Consider the following 21,081-nt stretch of genomic DNA (forward strand, 5'->3'; position numbering starts at 1 on the left):
GTCTGCACAAAAAGCTCATCATCTAACATTAGTACTGGAGAGACTTTCAACTGCTGGCCGGCCGCGTCTCACCTGAAAAACGTCTGGTGGGTACCTTGTGCGCCCATGTGCCCGCCTGAATCAGCACTCAGACAGGACTTTGCATAGAATTGCTTAGAATTTACAGCACAGAAAAAGGCCATTCGGCCCAACAGGTTTATGCCAGTGTTTATACTCCAAACCCTACTACATCTCAACCTATCAGCATATCCTTCTATTCCTTTCTCCCTCGTGTACTTATCTAACTTCTACTTAAATGCATCTATGTTATTCGCCTCAACCACTTCATGTGGTAGCGAGTTCCCCATTCTCGCCACTCTTGGACTTTAAATAGGCGCCCAGCACTTCTGCCCAAACCAGGTTGTTTAGGTATACAAATCGGGGTCCTACGCCTGTTGTAGAACCCTAATTGCAACGTAGAGAGAGAAATGGGCGGAGCATGCATGGCGCATGGCAGTCCCATTTCTCCAGGCCAGGAGCAGGAGGAGCTCCTCCAAGCAACACAAAAATCTTCTGGCCTACTGCCAGCCCCATCTTGCGCCTCCTCCCACCCCCTCCCCTCTGACAGGCCTTACCTGACGGCTGGCCTGCTGCGTGCTGCAGCCACCCGCTTTTCCGCCGACGGGAACTGGCGAGCTGCAGGTACGCGCCTGTTTGCCGCCCGCAGCTCACTGGCAAAATGTTCGTGCGGCTCGAATGTGAAGGTGGTTCGGAGCTCCCGACTGGCACGTGGGGCAGGCACTGTGGCCACATCGACAATATCGTGCCCAAACCAAAATTCTCCCCCTATATATTTTTTCCCAATGAGGTTACTCTCTGTGCTACAAATGAGCTGATGCAGACTGCTTCTGCGCCAATGTACAGCATCTTTCACAAGAATCTCTGAAAGAGCAAGCGCCTCCCCATGAATCGGTTTATACCATTGAAAGCATTAACATGTGATATTTGCCCACTTTCCATAAATAAAACAAATTATCGGCAGCTAAATAATTTATTACTTAAATTTACTTACCTTTTTGTTGGCAGCCTTCAGCGGTTCCTTGACAGACTGCTGGTTTGGATGCTCTGGGCCTGACAGAGCTGACCACAACATGCTCGCCGCATGCTGCAATGTTGGGAAGGGGCCCAATATAGGCGTTTTTCTGATTTGCATAGACAACAGGCCTAACGCCTGGCCCATACCCGGCACAGAATGAGCCTGTGCACACCGCGTGCCATATTGGACCCTTCAGCACCCGTTTTTTGCCTGATCCAACTTCTAGGCCTACAACTTACAATAATGGGCCAGAAATTAGGTTCGGGGGCTTGCCGCGCGTGCAAGCCCCCGATGTGCACTTACCCGGCGCGCTGACATTTCAATCCTGGCCCGCATTGCATTTCCTGTCACTGGCCCGCTTCAGGTCCTGCCGCGCTGTGCGTGCGTGATCCAGCGGCGTACTTAGTGCGATGAGCCGGCTGGGATCACGTGAGCACCGGGCAACCAATGGGAGGTTGCAAAAGTTCATTCATGAGTTTGATAGTAAGAACCGTCAAACTCATGAAAACTCCTGGCCCCAAAACACTACTTAAACTTGAAAGAAAATTTAAAAAAAATCACACTACTTAAATAAACTATAAATAACTGTAAAAAAACTATTTTAAACAATTATTTTAAATTTTGAAAAAAATTATTATATAAAAAATCGGGGCTAAAAATAAACTTACCTTACTGTAAAGTCTTCCAAAAAAAAGAACCTGTGGAAACATTTTCTAATTGAACTTAATAGACCACTTACCTGTTAAAAGTAAGTACTTACGACTGCTTTTTCCACGCGTAAAAACCGGAGTCTTTTCCCCACGGCAACTCTAATAAAAAAAGGGAAGTTCAGCGCACACGCGCTGCCTGATACGTCATACGCGTTCCGCCTCTTAACCCCTTGGGTCAGAGGAGAGGAAATGCCGGTTTTCCCCGCATGCGCTGTGCATGCTGAAAACCGGCAATTCCTCCGGGCCCACGCGTGAGTACCCCGTCCGTACTCACGCGTTGGGACAGGAATTACTGGCCCATTGTAAGAATTGACTGAAATGTGTAACCAGGTTATATTTTACATAGGATTACACAGGATATACCGCACAGAAACAGGCCATTCGGCCCAACCAGTCCACGCCGGCGTTTATGCTCCACTCGAGTCTCCCCCCCCCCCCGTCTTTCCTCAGCTAAATCTTTGATTTCGGTGCTGGAATGGTACCATGGTCATCAAAAGGTTTGTATTAAAATCCTTATTAAATGGAATACTAGGCTTTTTCCCACATTTTTCAAGTTTTACTGAAACTTGTATAGTTTTCTACACAGATGGCACCTCACTTTGCCTACCAATGTGAACGCATACATATAACATTGTAAAATTTGAATGCCATCCATTTTCTGATAATAAAATATTATTAAATTGGAATTGCAGAGTCTGCTTTTTGTTATTGAAATAGCTTTTGGCAAAAAGTCATTGTGGGCCACAATTCATTTCAAATTATTTTCACAGGAGACGATGTTTATACAGAAATGCAGATGTCTGGAGAAACACTGCTGTAAAAAACTGTAAAATCTCACCTTTTAAAATTATTTTAGGAGTGCTCTTTATGGAGCGTTTGAGTGATCATCGGATATTGATGGATAGATTTCTTTGCTGCACAATCTCAAAATTTATTCTATTTAACCAGTTATTAGGAGATGGATGAAATCTAACCTGGCTATTATTTTTTAACGTTGAAAAGATAATAAATTCGATTTCAGGAGATCAGACTTTCAAGGAATGAAGTGCCGTGTGCAAAAGAATAAAATACAAAGAACTATTTAAAGTTAAGAATGTGGAGTTTTAAGAAGATATCTTTCACATTGTCGAAGCAGTTTATCCCAGAAACAAACTGATGACCAAAAGGAGAGCAAAACCAATTTGGACGAAAAAAAAGAAGACATTAGGGCGGAAAAAAGTGAGTATAAAATTCTGAAATGTACCGAGAAGGAAGAGGATTCAGAGAGCCATACAATCAAGCAGAAGATAGTTAACAAACAGATAGAGCTTCAAAGAGAGAACATGAGAGGAATATTGCCGAAAATATAAAGCATTCTTTAATCATATCAGAGGAAATTCGCAGGCAGCCTACAAGATATCCACGCTGTTACACTGGAAGCTTTGGCCTGGATATCTGACTTAGATATTGACATTTGATTTGCTTTGCTACTACCATAGGAAAGAAGAAGATAAAGCATATCAGGAACAAGAGAAGGGGGGCAGATGGATGTTGGATTATTTATCAGTGGCAGTGGGGAAGTTGTTCCTGAGGACACAGGAGTAGTTAAATTACTATATTCTTAATTTGTGACTTTTTTTAACCATTGAATGGATAAATAATGATGTGAAGCTCAGATTTAAACTTATGGCATACAAGGTGTGCATCCACAGTTCTCCTTTATGGTTCAAAGTTCCTAGGAACGTAATAGAAAGGCTTCCTTTGACATGTAAAATCTCAGAGCAAATTCACGTGGATTTATGGAAAAAAAGCTCTGGCACACACTGACACATCACTCAGCATCACAGAGGGGAAGTCAGACTCATGTTACAACCTGTCTCTTTGTAAAATTCCCTCATATGAGAGCCTCGATTATGCAGTTGATGGCAAGTAAACCTGCTGAGTGGCATTGGGCTTGGACACCAAGAACATCAAGGTAGCTGACATGTTACAAGCTCTGCTGTATAGTTTCTGCCACACTGCTGAAATGAGATAGCCATCAAATATTGGATGAGGGAACTCTGAAGCTTGGGATGGTGAAAGGATTCACTTTGGAACTGCCTTGAATAAGTTACAGAGCAGCTCTGTACCTCCAACTGGTGTAACCACAGCTCAAAGGGACAGGGTATGTCTCCATGCTGTGCTCAGGAGAATACTAAAAATACACTCACACACATTATGGTGCTGCGTGCTATGTTACTTGGGAGGACTTCCAGGTATGTGCTGTCTGCCTAGCAAGGGCCTAAAACCCTCCCTTGTCGGCTACCTAGGGACCAACCAGTGACTATTCTCTTTAGCAGGGGAGGTAAGTGGAGCCTCTTTGAGGTCAAGGTGCTTCACGATGACATGATTGGGACTGGATATTGCAAACGAGCCAATCCTTTGTGTCAGACTTGGCATTCCAATACCTGAGCTAGGCTGGTCCACAGTATTCAAGGAGCTGTTGGCAATTGACCAGTCTCTTGGCTCACTGATAAACCACGAAGGGGTAGAACTGTCACGGGGGCTGCAATTTCTCCCATTTGTCTCCCAGATAACCTTACCAACAAATCCCCTAATGCCCTGGGGGTCGTGGTTGGCGAAGCAGCAGGAAGCTTACAGTTTCACATGCCAGTAAGATGTGCAGTTTTACTGAACTGAATTCTGAATTAACGTTAACAGGGCCATGTGGGATTCACTAGTAATATATTCAAAATCTTCCATATAACCTGTGCCATCACACACTGACTGTAACACTTTTGTGTAACATTTCTGTTTCACCTCTAACAATATGCAAATTTATTCTAACCTAGGCAAATTTATTCTACCACAGCTGATTGGGTCATTCTTTCTACACGATTGACTTCCACTGTTGACTTTCACTAAAAACTGCAGGGGACAATCAACAAGTTTAGATAAACTAAAAAAAACAGATCTAAATGTAGGAAAGTCTAAACTTTTTAAGCAAGTGCAAAGGAGCAGAACCCTTGTCTGTCCTTGCCCGATGCCACTGATCCCATTCCAAATAGCAGGATTGAGGTCATTTGCATGGTCTGACTGGGCTGCATTGTGCTCCTAGAGTGTACTGCAAGCAGCGCAAATTGAATCGGGCCACAGGGGCGAGCAGCCTCTGGAGGCGCGACAGGCACCGACCAGCAGCTCATCTCGATTATTAAAACGAGGCCTGAGGACCAATTTTGGGGGAGCCTTGGGCCTCCTGGTTCAGGCAACGTGCTGGAAGCGTACCGTCAATTATGTACATGAAAACGGGCATTAACATATTTTTACCCCAAAGTGTCCTGTTGTGGAAACACGTGATATAAAATGGGATATGGCGGGGGGGGGGATGTGCTATAAACAATGTATGCTATATGATAGATTAGAGTGTATTAGAGCGCTCAAGTGAGCAGCCACTGTATTTAATCGCGCTGCGCTAGAGCAAAAGTTGTATAAGCAATGACCTACATTGTTCTGGCAAATGTGGTGCACAGGTCTAGTATGAGCATCTGGAACAGTTACTACACTTCGACCAACATTCAGATCAAACACCTCCAATGCACGGTTTGTGCCAGCTGTCAGAACAATATCTGCAGTTTCTTTCCGTCAAGGTAAACAGTAGTGAGTGCTATCATAGAAACATTAATACCTATAAATTATTTTAAAAAACTAAAAGCACTTTACTCTTCTCTACCCCCCACATGCAGAACCCACAGCCTTCAGATTTAATTATAGCTAAACTTGCCGAGAACAGCAACATCGTTCCAAAACAATTCTAACAGGGATAAATTACATTAAGGTGTCAGTCTAATACTGTAGCATTGATCTCAAACAAAGAAGTCATATTTTCACTGCTTTTTTTTCCTCTTCTCTGCTCTTCTGAAGGCACTGATCCCCTGCTGGGGTGCAAGTCCATGGGTGCCAGTCACCAACTGGCTGATATTCATGTTTCAGCCTTGGCAATGAGCATTGGCTGGTTACACAACCATAAATGGCGTCAAAACCAAACTTTCTTTTGAAGTCTACGCACACGCAATTTGTTCAAGTGTCAAAGGACAGCCATCAAGGAGAGGGGATCGTGGCCAACTTTCCTCTCCTTTAACTTAGGGGAGCTGAAGCTAAGCGTAGCAACTCTACCATTAGATTGGCTGATCTCAGCTAACTCTGCGGGGATCTGGGAGTGAACCTTGGACTAATATTGTCTGTATGGCTCAGATGGATAACTCCACAGAGCCAGCCTCGGGGGAGGACCAGTTCAATAATCTTATTAAATATGAACATAATGAAAGGTAAATTAGTGAACTTTATGACAGTTAAACTTTGTAGTTACAGTATTACCAGTTCAAGCAAAAAATGTTACTTCTTTTAATGAGAAGATGAATTCTATTTTACTGCTGGTGTTCCTAGCCTGATGGTTAGGGGCTAGATTATCACTTCACACCCAGCACAAATGCAATTAAGTGCTATTTCCTGCAACACAAACCTCCAGCCAGTGCACAGTTCCTTCAAAACTGAAAGTTCAACTCTCGGATTTCACGCACAACCATACAATATCTTTTTATAACTTTTTTTTGTACCAGCCATACCCCCCTTACACCAATGGTGTGTTTGGACGGAGGCGCTGACCCTAAAAGGTGATCGCAGGTACTCCAATGTTAAGCCAGAGCCTGGGATATTTGAGACCTGGTTAAATTTGTGGGTCTTCCAGTGCCCTCCTGCTGAAGTTACAGTGCGAGTGTGCCAGAAGGGCCACGGGTTTTCAGCCCGAATGAAATTTTTTCAGACGTGAATAAAATGTGACGGAGCTACAGATAGTTTGAAATATATTATCCAGAGAAGTAGAACTGACTAAAAAAATTGATAACATATGGGAACTGGGAAATGCCAATCTGACAAATTCATCATTATTTTTCTAAAGTAACTCATTAAAATAGCGATCTGTTGCAAAACACAATTCTTCAAAAGTACTTCACAAAATAAACCTTTTTGGGACAGCCAAGCTTAAAGTTCACAAGTCAATCAAATTGTAACTTCAATCAAAAACATAGGGCCGGATATTCCGATCCCTACGGGTGTGTACGCGCTGTGGTACATACCCATAGGTGTTAGATCCGTGATTCTGAGAGTATGATGTTTTTCAATAACCACACGGATGCTGTAACTGAACAATCAACAGGTATTTACTGGAGTAGGGTAGTCTCAAGACTGGGGTACAGAGGCATGCTCAAGGCTTATATACAGGTGTGGTCACTGCCGGTACTACAGTATACAGGAGCTGTAAAAGTAGTTCTCTCTTAAAGGTACATACACTACAGTAGGGACATCAGAAATGCCGATTTCAGGCATGCGAAGCGCATGCGCTGAAAACCAGCATTTCCGATCTGTCAAGAATGCTCTTGACAGATCAGACGCCTGCCCTGGAGAAGGGCCTCTGCGGGCGGATAGTTCCGCTTTCTGGAAACCCTTAGAAATCTTACTGCTTTTACCAGCATAAGATTTGAAAAAAGTTTTTTTTTTTAATTTCACTCATTTATCATTTAAAAATACTTTTAAAAAGGTAAGTTTATTTTTAGCCCCGTTAAAAAACTTCAATTATTTTTTCCCAAAAAATTAATTTTTGTTTAAAATATTTAATTTATTGTAATTTCAACTAATTTTTAAAATGTGATTTAAAAAAAACATTATTTAATGTTTTAAAGTGTTTTTGGGGTGATCTCCATTCATATATTTGACAGGTCTGTCTGTCAAGTGTATGAAGGGAGATTCCCTTCTTTGATTGGCTCCCCATGGCCCACGTGATCCCAGGGACGCTTGCGAACCGCCTGCGCCTCTGGGATACGTGGGCCCTGCGCATTTCGAGTTGGAGAGGCCCAGGAGCGGAGGTGGCCGGATCTCGGCAGCCCTCAGGTAAGTGCGTAGATTTTTTCCAGATCGGAGGCCTCCGCACGCGGGAAGCCTCCTATCGGAAAATACGGCCCATAAACTATAACTCACAATATCGGTTATGCAGGTAAAGTTAATCAAAAAACAAGATTATAATCTACAAACACAAAAGCAAAATACTGCGGATGCGGGAAATCTGAAATAAAACCAGAAAATGCTGGAAATACTCATGTCAGGCAGCAGCTGAGGAGAGAGAAACAGAACTAACGTTTCAGGTCGATGACTTGTCAGAACTGGAAACAGTTAGAGATGTAAGTAACAGATTTTAAGCAAGTGCAGGGATAGGGAAACAGAGGAGGAAGGGAAAGAACAAAAGGGAAGGTCTGTGATAGAGTTGAAGGCAGGAGAGATTAAATGACAAAAGCTATGATTGCAAAAAGCAAAAGGAGATGGTAATGGGATAAGTAAAGAAACAAAAGATGGGTCTAGAAGAGGTGTAAATGGGGATGGCAGAACCAGAAACAGCTGCGATCTGAAAAAATAGGGGCAGAGGTTATGGTCTGAAATTGTTGAACTCGATGTTGAGTCCAGAAGGCTGTAAAGTGCCTAATCGAAAGATGAGGTGCTGTTCCTCGAGCTTACGTTGAGCTTCATTAGAACAGTGTAAGAGACCCAGGAGAGAGAGGTCAGAGTGGGAGTGGAGCGGAGAATTAAAGTGACAGGTGACCGGAAGGTCGGGGTCACGCTTGTGGACTACATAAGAACATAAGAAATAGGAGCAGGAGGAGAAGGAGGCCATTTGGCCCTTCGAGCCTGCTCCGCCATTCAATAAGGTCATGGCTGATCTTCTACCTCAACTCCACTTTCCTGCACTATCCCCATATCCCTTGATTCCCATAATATCCAAAAATCTATCGATCTCTGTCTTGAATATACTCAACGACTGAGCCTCCACAGCCCTCTGGGGGAGAGAATTCCAAAGATTCACCACCCTCTGAGTGAAGAAATTTCTTCTCATCTCAGTCCTAAATGGCCGACCCCTTATTCCAAGACTGTGACCCCTGGTTCTAGACTCCCCAGCCAGGGGAAACATCCTCCCTGCATCTACCCTGTCAAGCCCTGTAAGAATTTTGTATGTTTCAATGAGATCACCTCTCATTCTTCTAAACTCTAGAGAATATAGGCCTAGTCTACTCAATCTTTCCTCATAGGACAATCCCCCCATCCCAGGAATCAGTCTGGTGAACCTTCGTTGCACTCCCTCTATGGCAAGTATATTCTTCCTTAGGTAAGGAGGCCAAAACTGTACCGACAAATTTCCCAGTCTTATAAAATACCTTCCGAAATCCGAAATTTTCCGAAAACCGAAACACGGCTGGTCCCGAGGTTTTCGGATAAAGGATAGTCTACCTGTACTGATATCAGGCTAACTGGTCTGTAGTTCCCCGTTTTCTCTCTCCCTCCTTTCTTAAATAGTGGGGTTACATTTGCTGTCTTCCAATCTGTGGGAACTGTTCTATGGAATTTTGGAAAATGACAACCAATGCATCAACTACCTCTATAGCGACCTCTTTCAAAACCCTAGGATGTAGGCCAAAGGTCATGGGGATTTATCGGCTTTCAGTCCCATTAATTTCTCCAGTACTATTTTTTTAATAATACTAATTTGTTTCAGTTCCTCATTCTCGCTAGGCCCTTGGTTCTCCACTATTTCCGTGAAGTTTTATGTGTCTTCTTTCGTGAAGACAGGCACAAAGGGCTGGATTTTCCAAGCCCCGAGGAGGCGGGCATGGAAGCGGGACAGCCGGTAAACTCGGAGAAAGTGGGGGCGGATGGCAAACCCGCCCCCATCCCGCCTCCGCGCCCTTTTGCCAGGAGGCGGGAAGATGTGCAGCTTCGGGTCCCGTCTCCTGGAGGCGGGAATGGCATTTAATCCTTTTAACTGCCAGTTAACAGGTAGCTAACAGGCAGAAAAAAGGATTAGTGCCATTTTACCTTCACAGGTAACGGCTTCCCGACCTCGGAGAACCCCGCCGGGTTGGAGGAGACGTGGAAGAGGTCTGCGGCGCCTGGAAGTAAGATGTAGAGTTGAGTGATGGGTGCAAGGGTGGAGTGGTAAGTATGCAAGGTGAGTAATAAGTTTTAAAAAGTGTTCACTTACCTTGTTTTCTTCCTACAGCCTTCAGCCACGGTGGATCGGGAGAGCCGATATCCTCCTTGTCAATTTCACAGACTGGCTGTTGGAACCTCTGAACCAACAGCCATGTGAAATTTACAAATTTGAAAGGTTTGATGAATCCTGAACACAAGGACGCATCAAACTAGAGAATGTCAGTGTTTGACAGCTTCACAGAGCTGTCAAATGCTGACATTTCTTCTTTCAAGAAGTCTTGACAGATAGCACGTCTGACGTTGACGTGCTGTCTGTGACTTCCTCCCTAATCGGCCTGCTGAGCCCGCAGGGCGGGCATAACAAGTTCAATCAGGGGAAAATCTCTCTGGTTGGTCAGGCGAGGATAGAGGCGGGACAGTGACACGACAAGCAGCAGTCCCGCCTCCAACTCGCCTCCATTCACAAAATCCAGCCCAAAGTATTTGTTTAATTTCCCTGCCATTTCCTTATTACCCATTATAATTCTCCTGTCTCAGCCTGTAAGGGACCCACATTTACTTTCGCTAATCTTTTCCTTTTCACATACCTATATAAGCTTACAGTCTGTTTTTTTGTCTCTCACTAGTTTATTCTCATTTTCTATATTCCCTTTCTTTATCAATTTCTTGGTCTTCCTTTGCTGAATTCTAAAATCCTCCCAATCCTCAGGCTGACTACTCTTTTTGGCACCATTATATGCCTCTTCCTTTAATTTTTTTTAATTCTTTTTTTATGGGATGTGGGCATCGCTGGCAAGGCCAGCATTTATTGCCCATCCCTAATTACCCTTGAGATGGTGGTGGTGAGCAGCCTTCTTGAACAACTGCAATCCGTGTGGTGAAGGTACTCCCATAGTGCTGTTAGGGAGTGAGTTCCAGGATTTTGACCCAGCGACGATGAAGGATCAGCGATATATTTCTAAGTCAGGATGGTGTGTGACTTGGAGGGGAACTTGGAGGTAGTGGTGTTCCCATGCGCCTGCTGCCCTTGTCCTTCTCGGTGGAAGAGGTCACGGGTTTGGGAGGTGCTGCCGAAGAAGCCTTGGCGAGTTGCTGCAGTGCATCTTGTAGATGGTACACACTGCAGCCACGGTACGCCGCTGGTGGAGGGAGTGAATGTTTAAGGTGGTGGATGGGGTCCCAATCAAGCGGGCTGGATGGTTTCGAGCTTCTTGAGTGTTGTTGGAGCTGCACTCATCCAGGCAAGTGGAGAGTATTCCATCACAATCCTGACTTGTGCCTTGTAGATGGTGGAAAGGCTTTGGGGAGTCAGGAGGTGAGACACTCGCCACAGAATACCTAGCCTCTGACCTGCTCTTGTTGCCACAGTATTTATGTGGCTGGTCCAGTTAAGTTTCTGGTCAATGGTGACCCCCAGGATGTTAATAGTGGGGGATTCGGCAATGGTAATGCCACTGAATGTCAAGGGGCGGCGGTTAGGCTCTCGCTTGTTGGAGATAGTCATTGCCTGGCACTTCTGTGGCGTGAATGTTACCTGCCACATATCAGCCCAAGTCTGAACGTCGTCCAGGTCTTGTTGCATGCGGGCATGGACTGCTTCATTATCTGTGGAGTTGTGAATGGCACTGAACACTGTGCAGTCATCAGCGAACATCCCCATTTCTGACCTTATGTTGGAGGGCAGCAGCTGAAGATGGCTGGGCCTAGGACACTTTCCTGAGGAACTCCTGCAGCGATGTCCTGGGGCTGTGATGATTGACCTTCAACCACCACAACCATCTTCCTTTATGCTAGGTATAACTCCAGCCATTGGAGAGTTCCCCCCCCCCCCACCCCCCGATTTCCATTGACTTCAGTTTCACTAGGGCTCCTTGTTGCCATACCTGGTCAAATGCTGCCTTGATGTCAAGGGCAGTCACTCTCACCTCAGCTCTGGAATTCAGCTCCTTTGTCTATGTTTGGACCAAGGATGTAATGAGGTTGGGAGCCGAGTGGTCTTGGCGGAACCCAAACTGGGCATCAGTGAGCAGGTTATTGGTGAGTAAGTGCCACTTGATAGCACTGTTGATGACACCTTCCATCATTTTGCTGATGATTGAGAGTAGACTGATGGGGCGGTAATTGGCCGGATTGGATTTGTCCTGCTTTTTGTGGACAGGACATACCTGGGCAGTTTTCCACATTGTCGGATAGGTGCCAGTATTGTAGCTGTACTGGAACAGCTTGGCTAGTTCTGGAGCACAAGTCTTCAGCACGATAGCCAGGATGTTGTCGGGGCCCATAGCCTTTGCTGTATCCAGTGCGCTCAGCCGTTTCTTGATATAACGTGGAGTGAATTGAATTGGCTGAAGACTGGCTTCTGTGATGGTGGGGACCTCAGGAGTAGGCCGATATGGATCATCCGCTCGGCACTTCTGGCTGAAGATGGTTGCAAACGCTTCAGCCTTGTCTTTTGCACTCACGTGTTGGGCTCCACCATCATTGAGGATGGGGATATTCATGGAGCCTCCTCCCGTTAGTAGTTTAATGGTCCACCACCATTCACTATCTGATACTATCTTTAACTTCTCTTGTTAGGCTCGGTTGGACCACTTTTCCTGTGGGGTTTTTGTGCCTTAAAGGAATGTATATTTGTTGTAAATGATGTATTCATTCTTTAAATGCTAGCCATTGCTTTTCTACCATCATACCTTTTAATAGTTTCCCAATCTACCTTAGCCAACTTGTCACTCATACCTATGTAGTTTGCTTTGTTTAGATTTAAGACCCTAGTTTCAGATTTAACTAAATCAATCTCAAACTCAATATAAAATTCTATCATACTATGGTCACTCTTCCCTAAAGGCCCCTTTACTACAAGGTTATTAATTAACCCTTTCTCGTTGCACAATACTAGATCTAAAATAGCCTGTTCCCTAGTTGGTTCCTCAACATACTGATCTAAATCTGAATGGAAATGTTCTGCAAAGCGGTCACCCAATCTGCGTTTGGTCTCCCCAGTGTAGAGGAGACTGCATCGTGAGCAATGAATACAGTATACTAAATTGCAAGAAGTACAAGTAAATCACTGTTTCACCTGGAAGGAGTGTTTGGGGCCCTGGACATTGAGAAGGGAGGAGGTAAAAGGGCAGGTGTTGCATCTCCTGCGTTTGCACGGGAAGGTGCTGTGGGAGCGGGAGAGGGTGTTGGGGGTGATTGAGGAGTGGACTAGGTTGTCGAGGAGGGAGCGGTCAATGTACCGGAATAAGAGGTGAGGGAGGGGACCTGAGTCGGACTGGAACAAAAAATGTTTCACAAATCCCACGAAAAGGCAGGCATAGCTAAGACCCATGCGGGTACCCATAGCAACACCTTTTATTTGGAGGAAGTGAGTGGAGTCAAAGGAGAAGTTGTTCAATGTGAGAACAAGTTCAGCCAGGCGGAGGAGGGTGGTGGTGGATGGGGACTGGTTGGGCCTCTGTTCAAGGAAGAAGTGGAGTGCCCTCAGGCCGTCCTGGTGGGGGATGCAGGTGTAGAGGGATTGGACATCCATAGTGAAAAGGAGATGGTTGGGGCCAGGAAACTGGAAACTGGAAGAACAGGCTGAAACGATGAGTCTACCAGGGCAGTCCTGTTTGTGGATCTTGGGAAGGAGGTAGAAGTGGGCTTGCGGGGTTGGGGTCTAGGAGATTGTACCCCTAGAGGGAAGATCTCTAGAGGAGATGAGATCAGCGACAGTGTTGGAAACAATGGCTTGATGTTCGGTAGTGGGGTCATGGTCCAGGGGGAGGTAGGAGGAGGTGTTAGAAAATTGGCGTAGAGGTCGGTTTGCCAAACAACAACAGTACCACCCTTGTCAGCAGGTTTAATGACAATGTTAGGGTTGGATCTGAGAGAACAGAGTGCTGCAAGTTCAGAGGGAGGTAGGTTGGAGTGAGTGAGGGGAGCAGAGAAATTAAGACGGCCAATGTCACACTGGCAGTTCGCAATGAAAATATCTAGAAATGGTAAGAGGCCAGAGGGAGGGGTCCAGGTAGAATGAGAGTTCTGAAAACGGGAGAAAGTGTCCGCTGTGCGGGGGGAAGATTCCTGGCCAAAGAAGTGGGTACAGAGACGAAGGCGGCGAAAAAAAGAGCTCAGTATTGTGCAAAGCTCGAAATTCATTGAGATGGGGCAGAAGGGGATGAAGCTCAGGCCTTTGCCGAGGACTGATCGTTCGGGGTCAGAGATGAGAAGGTCAGAAGATAATAATCTAATAATGTTTAAATACAATCATCCAAGTCCAAATATTTTTCTCCATCTTTAAATATGCATTATTCCATGGCAAGAACATACAAGCAAATGATTTTTTGGCTTCTGCTAACTATCCTCAGTAACCGGCTGTAAGGTGGTATACAAGAGTAGTGGAGGTTGATTCTCACCCTGCCTTCCCTAGCTTTCTGCGATGAAGCTCCTCATTTCCACTCCGCATGATCTGCTGGAAGCTCAGCCGAGGCGTCAACCCTGCCATGTCAGAAAATTATGGCTAAAAACTCTAATGCCTATCATTTTTAGACATACGGCATTGTAACACCAATCCACATGTCACCATGCTACCTGTAGTTGGTCAACCTACTGCACGTTTAACCAATTGTACAACAAACACTGCATCCAAAATCAACGTGGCATGAGCTTGGTCCAAATTCAAGTACTTGAAATTAAACCCAAAACAGCCAAGTTCCGACCATTTTGGGCTTTTAACTAGTTTGGTTCCGAACCCTACAAATTAGTTTAAACCTAACCAGATGCTGACAGAGCATTCCGTTGTTATATCTGTGTAATTTTACATGTGTTGCACTTGGGAGAATTAAAGAATATCTCAACAAAACTGGCATCATATTGTGATGGGTTCAGAAATCAAAAACTGCACAATTTTAAATGGATATTATCTGCATTATGACGTATGGAATAGGGAGACTTTTTCAGCACCTCCTAGAGTTATACTGCTGAAAATGATCCAATCATCTGAAGTCCAATAGGAGGAGGAACATGGTAGCAGGAAAATGGACTTGGGCACTTCAGACAGAAATAATAAACCTTCACCATGTGGGCGTCAGATTTAACTAGGAAAGTAGGTGAAACTCACAAGAATTTCCCTATAATAAAAAGTGGTTTTGGATCTCATTCAGAAAGCTGACCTAACGAGAATAAAAATACACAAAAACACACAAGAATCAGCAAATTGAAAGCAGACCATTGCATACAATTCACAATTCACAATTCAAATCGCTTTATTGGCATGATAAGTTACATCTTATGTTGCCAAAGCATCAAAATACATTTATGGTTTAGCACATAAACGCAGTTCTATTCATACAGTGTATACTTTACCCAGTCTTTTATAACCATTTTACCATGTCTGCCTTTCTAAAATTAACTTATCTTCTTGCTATGTTAGAAAAAAGTTGCTCTACTTCAGCTGTTCCTACTTAGGGGGATGACATTATTTTTAATAACGTTACTTTCGATTTGCTCATAACAACAAAGACAGCCAGGAGGTTTTACAGCAATATTCCTCTTTAAATCTGTGACAATAGAGTATGACATTGCAGGCACAACAATGAGTCAAAGTATAACACCGGGAGACCCTGGAGAGTCAGCAGCAACACAGGTAAGAGAAAGGTAAGGCATGAAAATGAAAGTGAGATGGGAGAGGGTGAAGAGAGGAAAAGGATGAGCAGAGGGAGATGGATCCAGGAGTCCACCACGCTCAAATGGAGAATGTGGGATGATACAGACTGCCTGGATTCATGTAACTCCCATCATACTCTACCAAAGGTTCTACAAGGACAGTAGCCCAGAAGAGCTCTATAGCCATGTTCCCAACAAACGCATTTCCTCAAAGAGATATCTGACGGACTAAGCTAAACAGTATTGACAATCCTTTCAAATTAGACTATTTTTCGGAGCACCTGGACCCAGATAGACTGCTGCACTGCCTGACGTAGCACGAATAGAGTGTATTGATGTACATTTGGGGTGTCTAAGACATCCCCAAGGGCCTAGTTCCTGACAGTCACCTCCCAAATCCGTGCCCATCTTTCCCGCAACGCGCTGTTTGAAGCTCTCCAATCAGGTTTGAGTCCTTGCCACAGTACCAAAATGGCCCAAAGCAAAATCACAAATGGCATCCTCTGTGACTGTGACGATGGTGCACTATCTTTCTTTATCTTCCTTGACTTTTCTGCAGCATTTGACACGGTCAACTACACCATCCTCCTCTAACGCCGCTCCTCTTTTGTCCAGCTCAGTGGAACTGCCATTGCTAGGTTCCACTCTTACCTATCTGAGCATCGCCAGAGCATCTCCTGCATCTCCCATCGCACACCATTACCTCCAAAGTCCCCCAAGGATTTATCTTTGGCCCCCTCCTCTTCCTCACCTACATGCGATATCATCCGCAGACATGTGGTCAACTTCCACATGTATGCTGACGAGACGCAGCTCTATTTCTCCACCACCTGTCTCGACCCCTCCAATGCTTTTGTGTGAGACCAACATCCAGTCTTGGATGAGCCGCAATTTCTTCCAGTCAAACATTGGGAAGACTGAAGCCAGCGCCTTTGGGTCCTGCCGTACTCTTGCCACTGATTCCATTCCCCTCCATGGCCACTGTCTCAGACTGAACCAGAATTGTTTACAATCTTAGGGGGAGAAATTGGGTATAGCCCTGTTTGGGGCGTTAGAATTGGCGCTGCGCAAACTTTTTCGCCAGGCGCAACTTATCGCCACCTCGAGCGATATTGGGTTGCTGCGCCCCTAAAGGTGATTGCGGCGTTGATTCAGGCGCTGCACGGGAGTCTTAAGGCGCTAACCCGGCGGCGCTACTCAATATGTCGGTGGCCGGGCGCAGCGCAGGTGCTGTCAATAATCGATTACCCCGAGACATGCTGGTGCCGGCCAGCTCTTAAAGGGGCGGGTCAATTAGGAGCAGCAGCCACACTCTGCGCCTTGTAGGCCTCAAAATCGGCGCTGTGCTTTCTGTGGCGTTCCAAACTTTGAACATATGGAGAGGGTGAGGCAGAGAGCGGAGCGCTTTACCGATGGGGCATTGGATGCTTTGGTTGGCGAAGTGGAGCGCCGGCGAGCTGTGCTGTACCCCGACAATGGCAGGAGGCCTCATCAGAGCGAGTACCACAGGGCTTGGAGGGAAGTTTGTCAAAGAGTCACTTCAACCAACGTGGTGGCCAGGACTCCTGTGCAATGCAGGAAGAAGTTCAATGACCTCACTCGGGTCGTTAGGGTGAGTGCCTTTTTGGCAATCTTCTTCATCCCTCCATCTGCACCTGACATTATGACCAGAGGGTGCGCGAAGCCCCAATGGCCATCTGTCAGCCAGCACCCATGGCCCTTTCTGGAAACACACACGCACATTCAGCTCAATGCATAATGGAAGGGCTAATCTACCATGGGGGGCATATGATGTCAGCTCAATGCATAATGGAAGGGCTATTCTACCATGGGGGGCATATGATGTCAGCTCAATGCATAATGGAAGGGCTATTCTACCATGGGGGGCATGTGATGTCAGCTCAATGCATAATGGAAGGGCCAATCTACCATGGGGGCATGTGATGTCAGCTCAATGCATAATGGAAGGGCTAGTCTACCATGGGGGGCATGTGATGTCAGCTCAATGCATAATGGAAGGGCTAATCTACCATGGGGGGCATGTGATGTCAGCTCAATGCATAATGGAAGGGCTAATCTACCATGGGGGGCATGTGATGTCAGCTCAATGCATAATGGAAGGGCTAATCTACCATGGGGGGCATGTGATGTCAGCTCAATGCATAATGGAAGGGCTAATCTACCATGGGGGGCATGTGATGTCAGCTCAATGCATAATGGAAGGGCTATTCTACCATGGGGGGCATGTGATGTCAGCTCAATGCATAATGGAAGGGCTAATCTACCATGGGGGGCATGTGATGTCAGCTCAGGCCAGCATGTTTCATCACGTCCCGTCCTTTCTCCTGCAGGCCAAGCTGGCCAGGAACTGGAGGGAGCAGCTTCGCACCGGAGGAGGCCCTCCTCAGCTGCAGACACTGACGGACCTGGAGGAACGAGTCCACCAGATTGTTGGAGGCCGGATGACTGGTCCTGTCACCACTGGAGCTGCCGACCCCATTGTGCACAGTGATGGTAAGGTCATCACCTTTTTGAACTCTCTCCTTCCACTTCTTCCCCCCACCAGCATGCTTTTTCACTCTGGACCCATGTCAGAGCATTGCAGCACTCATGCATCCCTTGCTGCCACCCTGTCCTTTCGCTAAAGCCACTCTTCAACCTCCCTGCTTTCAGATGCTGCATCACCAGCTCGGGAGCCGGGCCCTCAAGCTGCCACTGCCACTGACTCCGGAGGCGACAAGCAGGAGGAAGCTGGACCATCCCTGCCACCCTCAGGCGAGCCAGCCCCTCTGCAGACTGGGGAGACTACTTCCCTGGAGGGGAGCGGGGGGGAATGCTCTGAGGAGGAAGCAGTTCCAGGAACCAGCGGGCTGCAGCAACGCAAGTGGGGTAGGGAAGCTCGGGGGCACATCTCCCCAGAGGGCGAGTCAGGCCGCAAGTACTGCTACACAGAGCGCAGAAGAGGTGCGGTCCCTCGCAGAAATGAGCGCCCAGGCTCGGCTCAGGCACACTGAGCTCATGGCTGCAGTGGTAAGGATGCCTGAATCCATCGAGACACTGGCAAGGAGTATCCAAGACTTCGGGGCAGCACAGGCAAGGAGTGCGCAGGACTTCGGGGCAGCACTGGAAAGGACTGTCTAGGACTTCGGGGCATCACTGGAAAGGACTGTCCACGGCTTCGGGGCAGCACTGGAAAGGACTGTCCAGGGCTTGACCGAAGCAGTGGAAAGGACTGTCCCGGCCTTCAGCGAAGCACTGGAAAGGACTGACCAGGGCTTCACCGAAGCAGTGGAAAGGACTGTCCAGGGCTTCACCGAAGCACTGGCACCTGCCACGCAAGTGCTGAGTGCTGCCACGCAGTCACTCGCTGGTCTCATGCAGACGCATATTGAGGCCACGCGGCCAATGACTGCTGCCACCCTCGCTGGATCAGGCGGGATTACCCGGGGCCCTTGCAGCACCACAGCAGGGCCTCAATCTGTGGACCAGCTGATTGGTGCGCATGCTGCGGTGCTGCTCCGTCAGAGTGCAAGTGTGTCGTTCGACCAGGGAGCTGCTGTCCCCTCTCAGGATGTCAGCATTCCTGATGCCACCGCTGGCACGTCTCCACTGCAGCTGCCACCACCTGCAGGACAGACTGCTTCCACCCATGCACAGTTGGAGCAGTCAGCATCCGGGCCCTCCAAGGCCAGAGGTCGTCCAGGACGTCCCTCAGGGGCATCTGCGCTTTCGGACAGCCAGCAGGCCTCCCCCAGCCTTGATGCAACCACTGGGGTCCCATTATGGAGGAGCTGCAGGGAGGGAAGGGGCCGATCTCGCAAGAGAAGTAGATCACCATCAAGGGGGAAAGAGTAGAAGGTGCAGCTGAGACATCTTATTTGTAGAAATCAAGGCCGTGGATGCTGGTCTGAATGTTAGTAATGTTTTGGATAGTCTCCCGGGTGTACGAGCCACTTATGTGTTACTGTGTTAGTTTTGCTTTCTGTTGCCATTGCTTTGTCATGTTGGAAGGAAGCACATTTCGCAAAATAAACAACTTTTTTAATTTACATTGGCCATGTCTGATATTTACATTCACTGCCCTTCATAGGCTTTGGGTTATCTGGACGGTTCCCTTCCTCCTCATCGAATGGCACCAAGCATTCCGTCACAGGGGCCTAGAAGCAGCTTGTTATCAGCCTCTGACGGACGGCCCTTCCAGTTTGTACCTCCCTCCCGTCTTGGTCCTCCTCCTCCTCCGCTGGTGCTTCAATGGCTGATGGCATTGGCTGGGTGCATAGGATGGTGAGGTTATGCAGCATGCAACAGACTACGACGAGGTGGGAGACTCGCTCTGGTGAGTAGTGCAAGGCGCCTCCGGAATGGTCCAGACAGCGGAACCGCTGCTTCAGCACACCGATTGTGTGCTCCACAATGTTCCTCGTCGCCTGATGGCTCGCATTGAAGCGCTCTTCAGCAGGAGTGCTGGGCGAACGGAGCGGCGTCATCAGCCATGGGCACAGAGGATAGCCCTAGTCACCGAGAAGCCAGCGTCCTGGGTGAGCCGGGGCCTCGAATAGGTCTGCAACTGAAGTCTGGCGCAGGATGAAGGCGTCGTGGCTGCTGCCAGGGAACTGCGCATTGACTGTGAGGATCAGCTATCGGTGGTCACAGACCAGCTGAACATTCAAGGAATGGAACCCCTTGCGGTTGCGGAACTCCTCCGGATTCAAAACAGGCGCCCGCAAAGCCACGTGCGTGCAGTCAATGGCGCCCTGCATCATGGGGAAGTCCGCTATTGCTGCGAAGCCCTCTGCGCGCTCCCGCTGCTTCTCCAGTGTCACAGGGAAGGAGATGTACTGCCGCCTCCTTTTAAATAGGGCATCTGTTACTTGACGGATGCAGCAATGCACCGCAAACTGCGATATGTTAGCGATGTCCCCAGTTGCGGCCTGGAAGGAGCCGCTCGCATAGAAATTCAGGGCAACAGTCATCTTAACAGCCACCCACAGAGAGGTCCTGCACCTTATCTGAGGCTGCAGATCTGGCTGAAGCAGGTGGCACAGCTCAGTCACCACCTCCTTTCTGAAGCACAGCCTTCTAAGACACTGCTCCTCTGACATGTTCAAGTAACAGAACTGCTGTCGGTAAACCCTGGCAGCGTAAGGTCTGGTGTAGCGACGTCTGTTGGCCCTCCTCCGCCTGGCCATTCCTGCCCCTCTCTCCCTGCGTCTCTGTGCCCTTTCCAGATGGTTCAGCAGCAGGACGTTCCCCTCCAATGCAGCCCCCATAGTAATAGCGCACAAGAAATTGTAAACGTTGTAAATGCTCACCAGCTGCAAGGTGATGGTCAGAAGGCTGAAGTTCCTCTGGCCAGCGCTGGCTCACTGGTGCAATGGCTCTCAGAGTGCAGCTCAGCAACTCTGTGAAAGTCTCGAGGAAGTTGTGCTCCCAAAATGGCTGCCGCTTTTATACCAGTGCAGTCCCCTTTAAAGAGCGCCCCCCTAGCCCGAGAGCGACTGGGGAACGTTCCAGGTAAGCAGTCCTTATTAGCGCCAGGCGGAACAGAGGGGCGCAACACTGAATTTCCGGTCCGGGGCGCCCAAAAGGCGTTGCACACTGAAATGACGCCATGATCTGCCTGCGCCCGCGAGCGGGCGCTAAGGTTTAGCGCCGGCG

The 21,081-nt window shown here is 47.4% G+C and overlaps 1 protein-coding gene across 2 annotated transcripts in view; it reads right to left on the minus strand.

Annotated features, from left to right (window-relative positions):
* The window catches only part of wdr27 (WD repeat domain 27), a 608,079-nt gene that overhangs the window by 477,674 nt on the left and 109,324 nt on the right, over positions 1-21,081 (minus strand). For both annotated transcript variants that reach the window (XM_085979531.1, XM_085979524.1), the window contains exon 21: positions 5,248-5,369. In XM_085979531.1, coding sequence (XP_085835657.1) covers positions 5,248-5,369 — 122 coding nt within the window. The remainder of the gene's footprint in view (positions 1-5,247; positions 5,370-21,081) is intronic.

The sequence above is a fragment of the Somniosus microcephalus genome, chromosome 3 (genome assembly GCF_052327205.1).
Source record: "Somniosus microcephalus isolate GS21.2 chromosome 3, FLI_Smic_1.0, whole genome shotgun sequence".
Taxonomy (NCBI): Eukaryota; Metazoa; Chordata; class Chondrichthyes; order Squaliformes; family Somniosidae; genus Somniosus; species Somniosus microcephalus.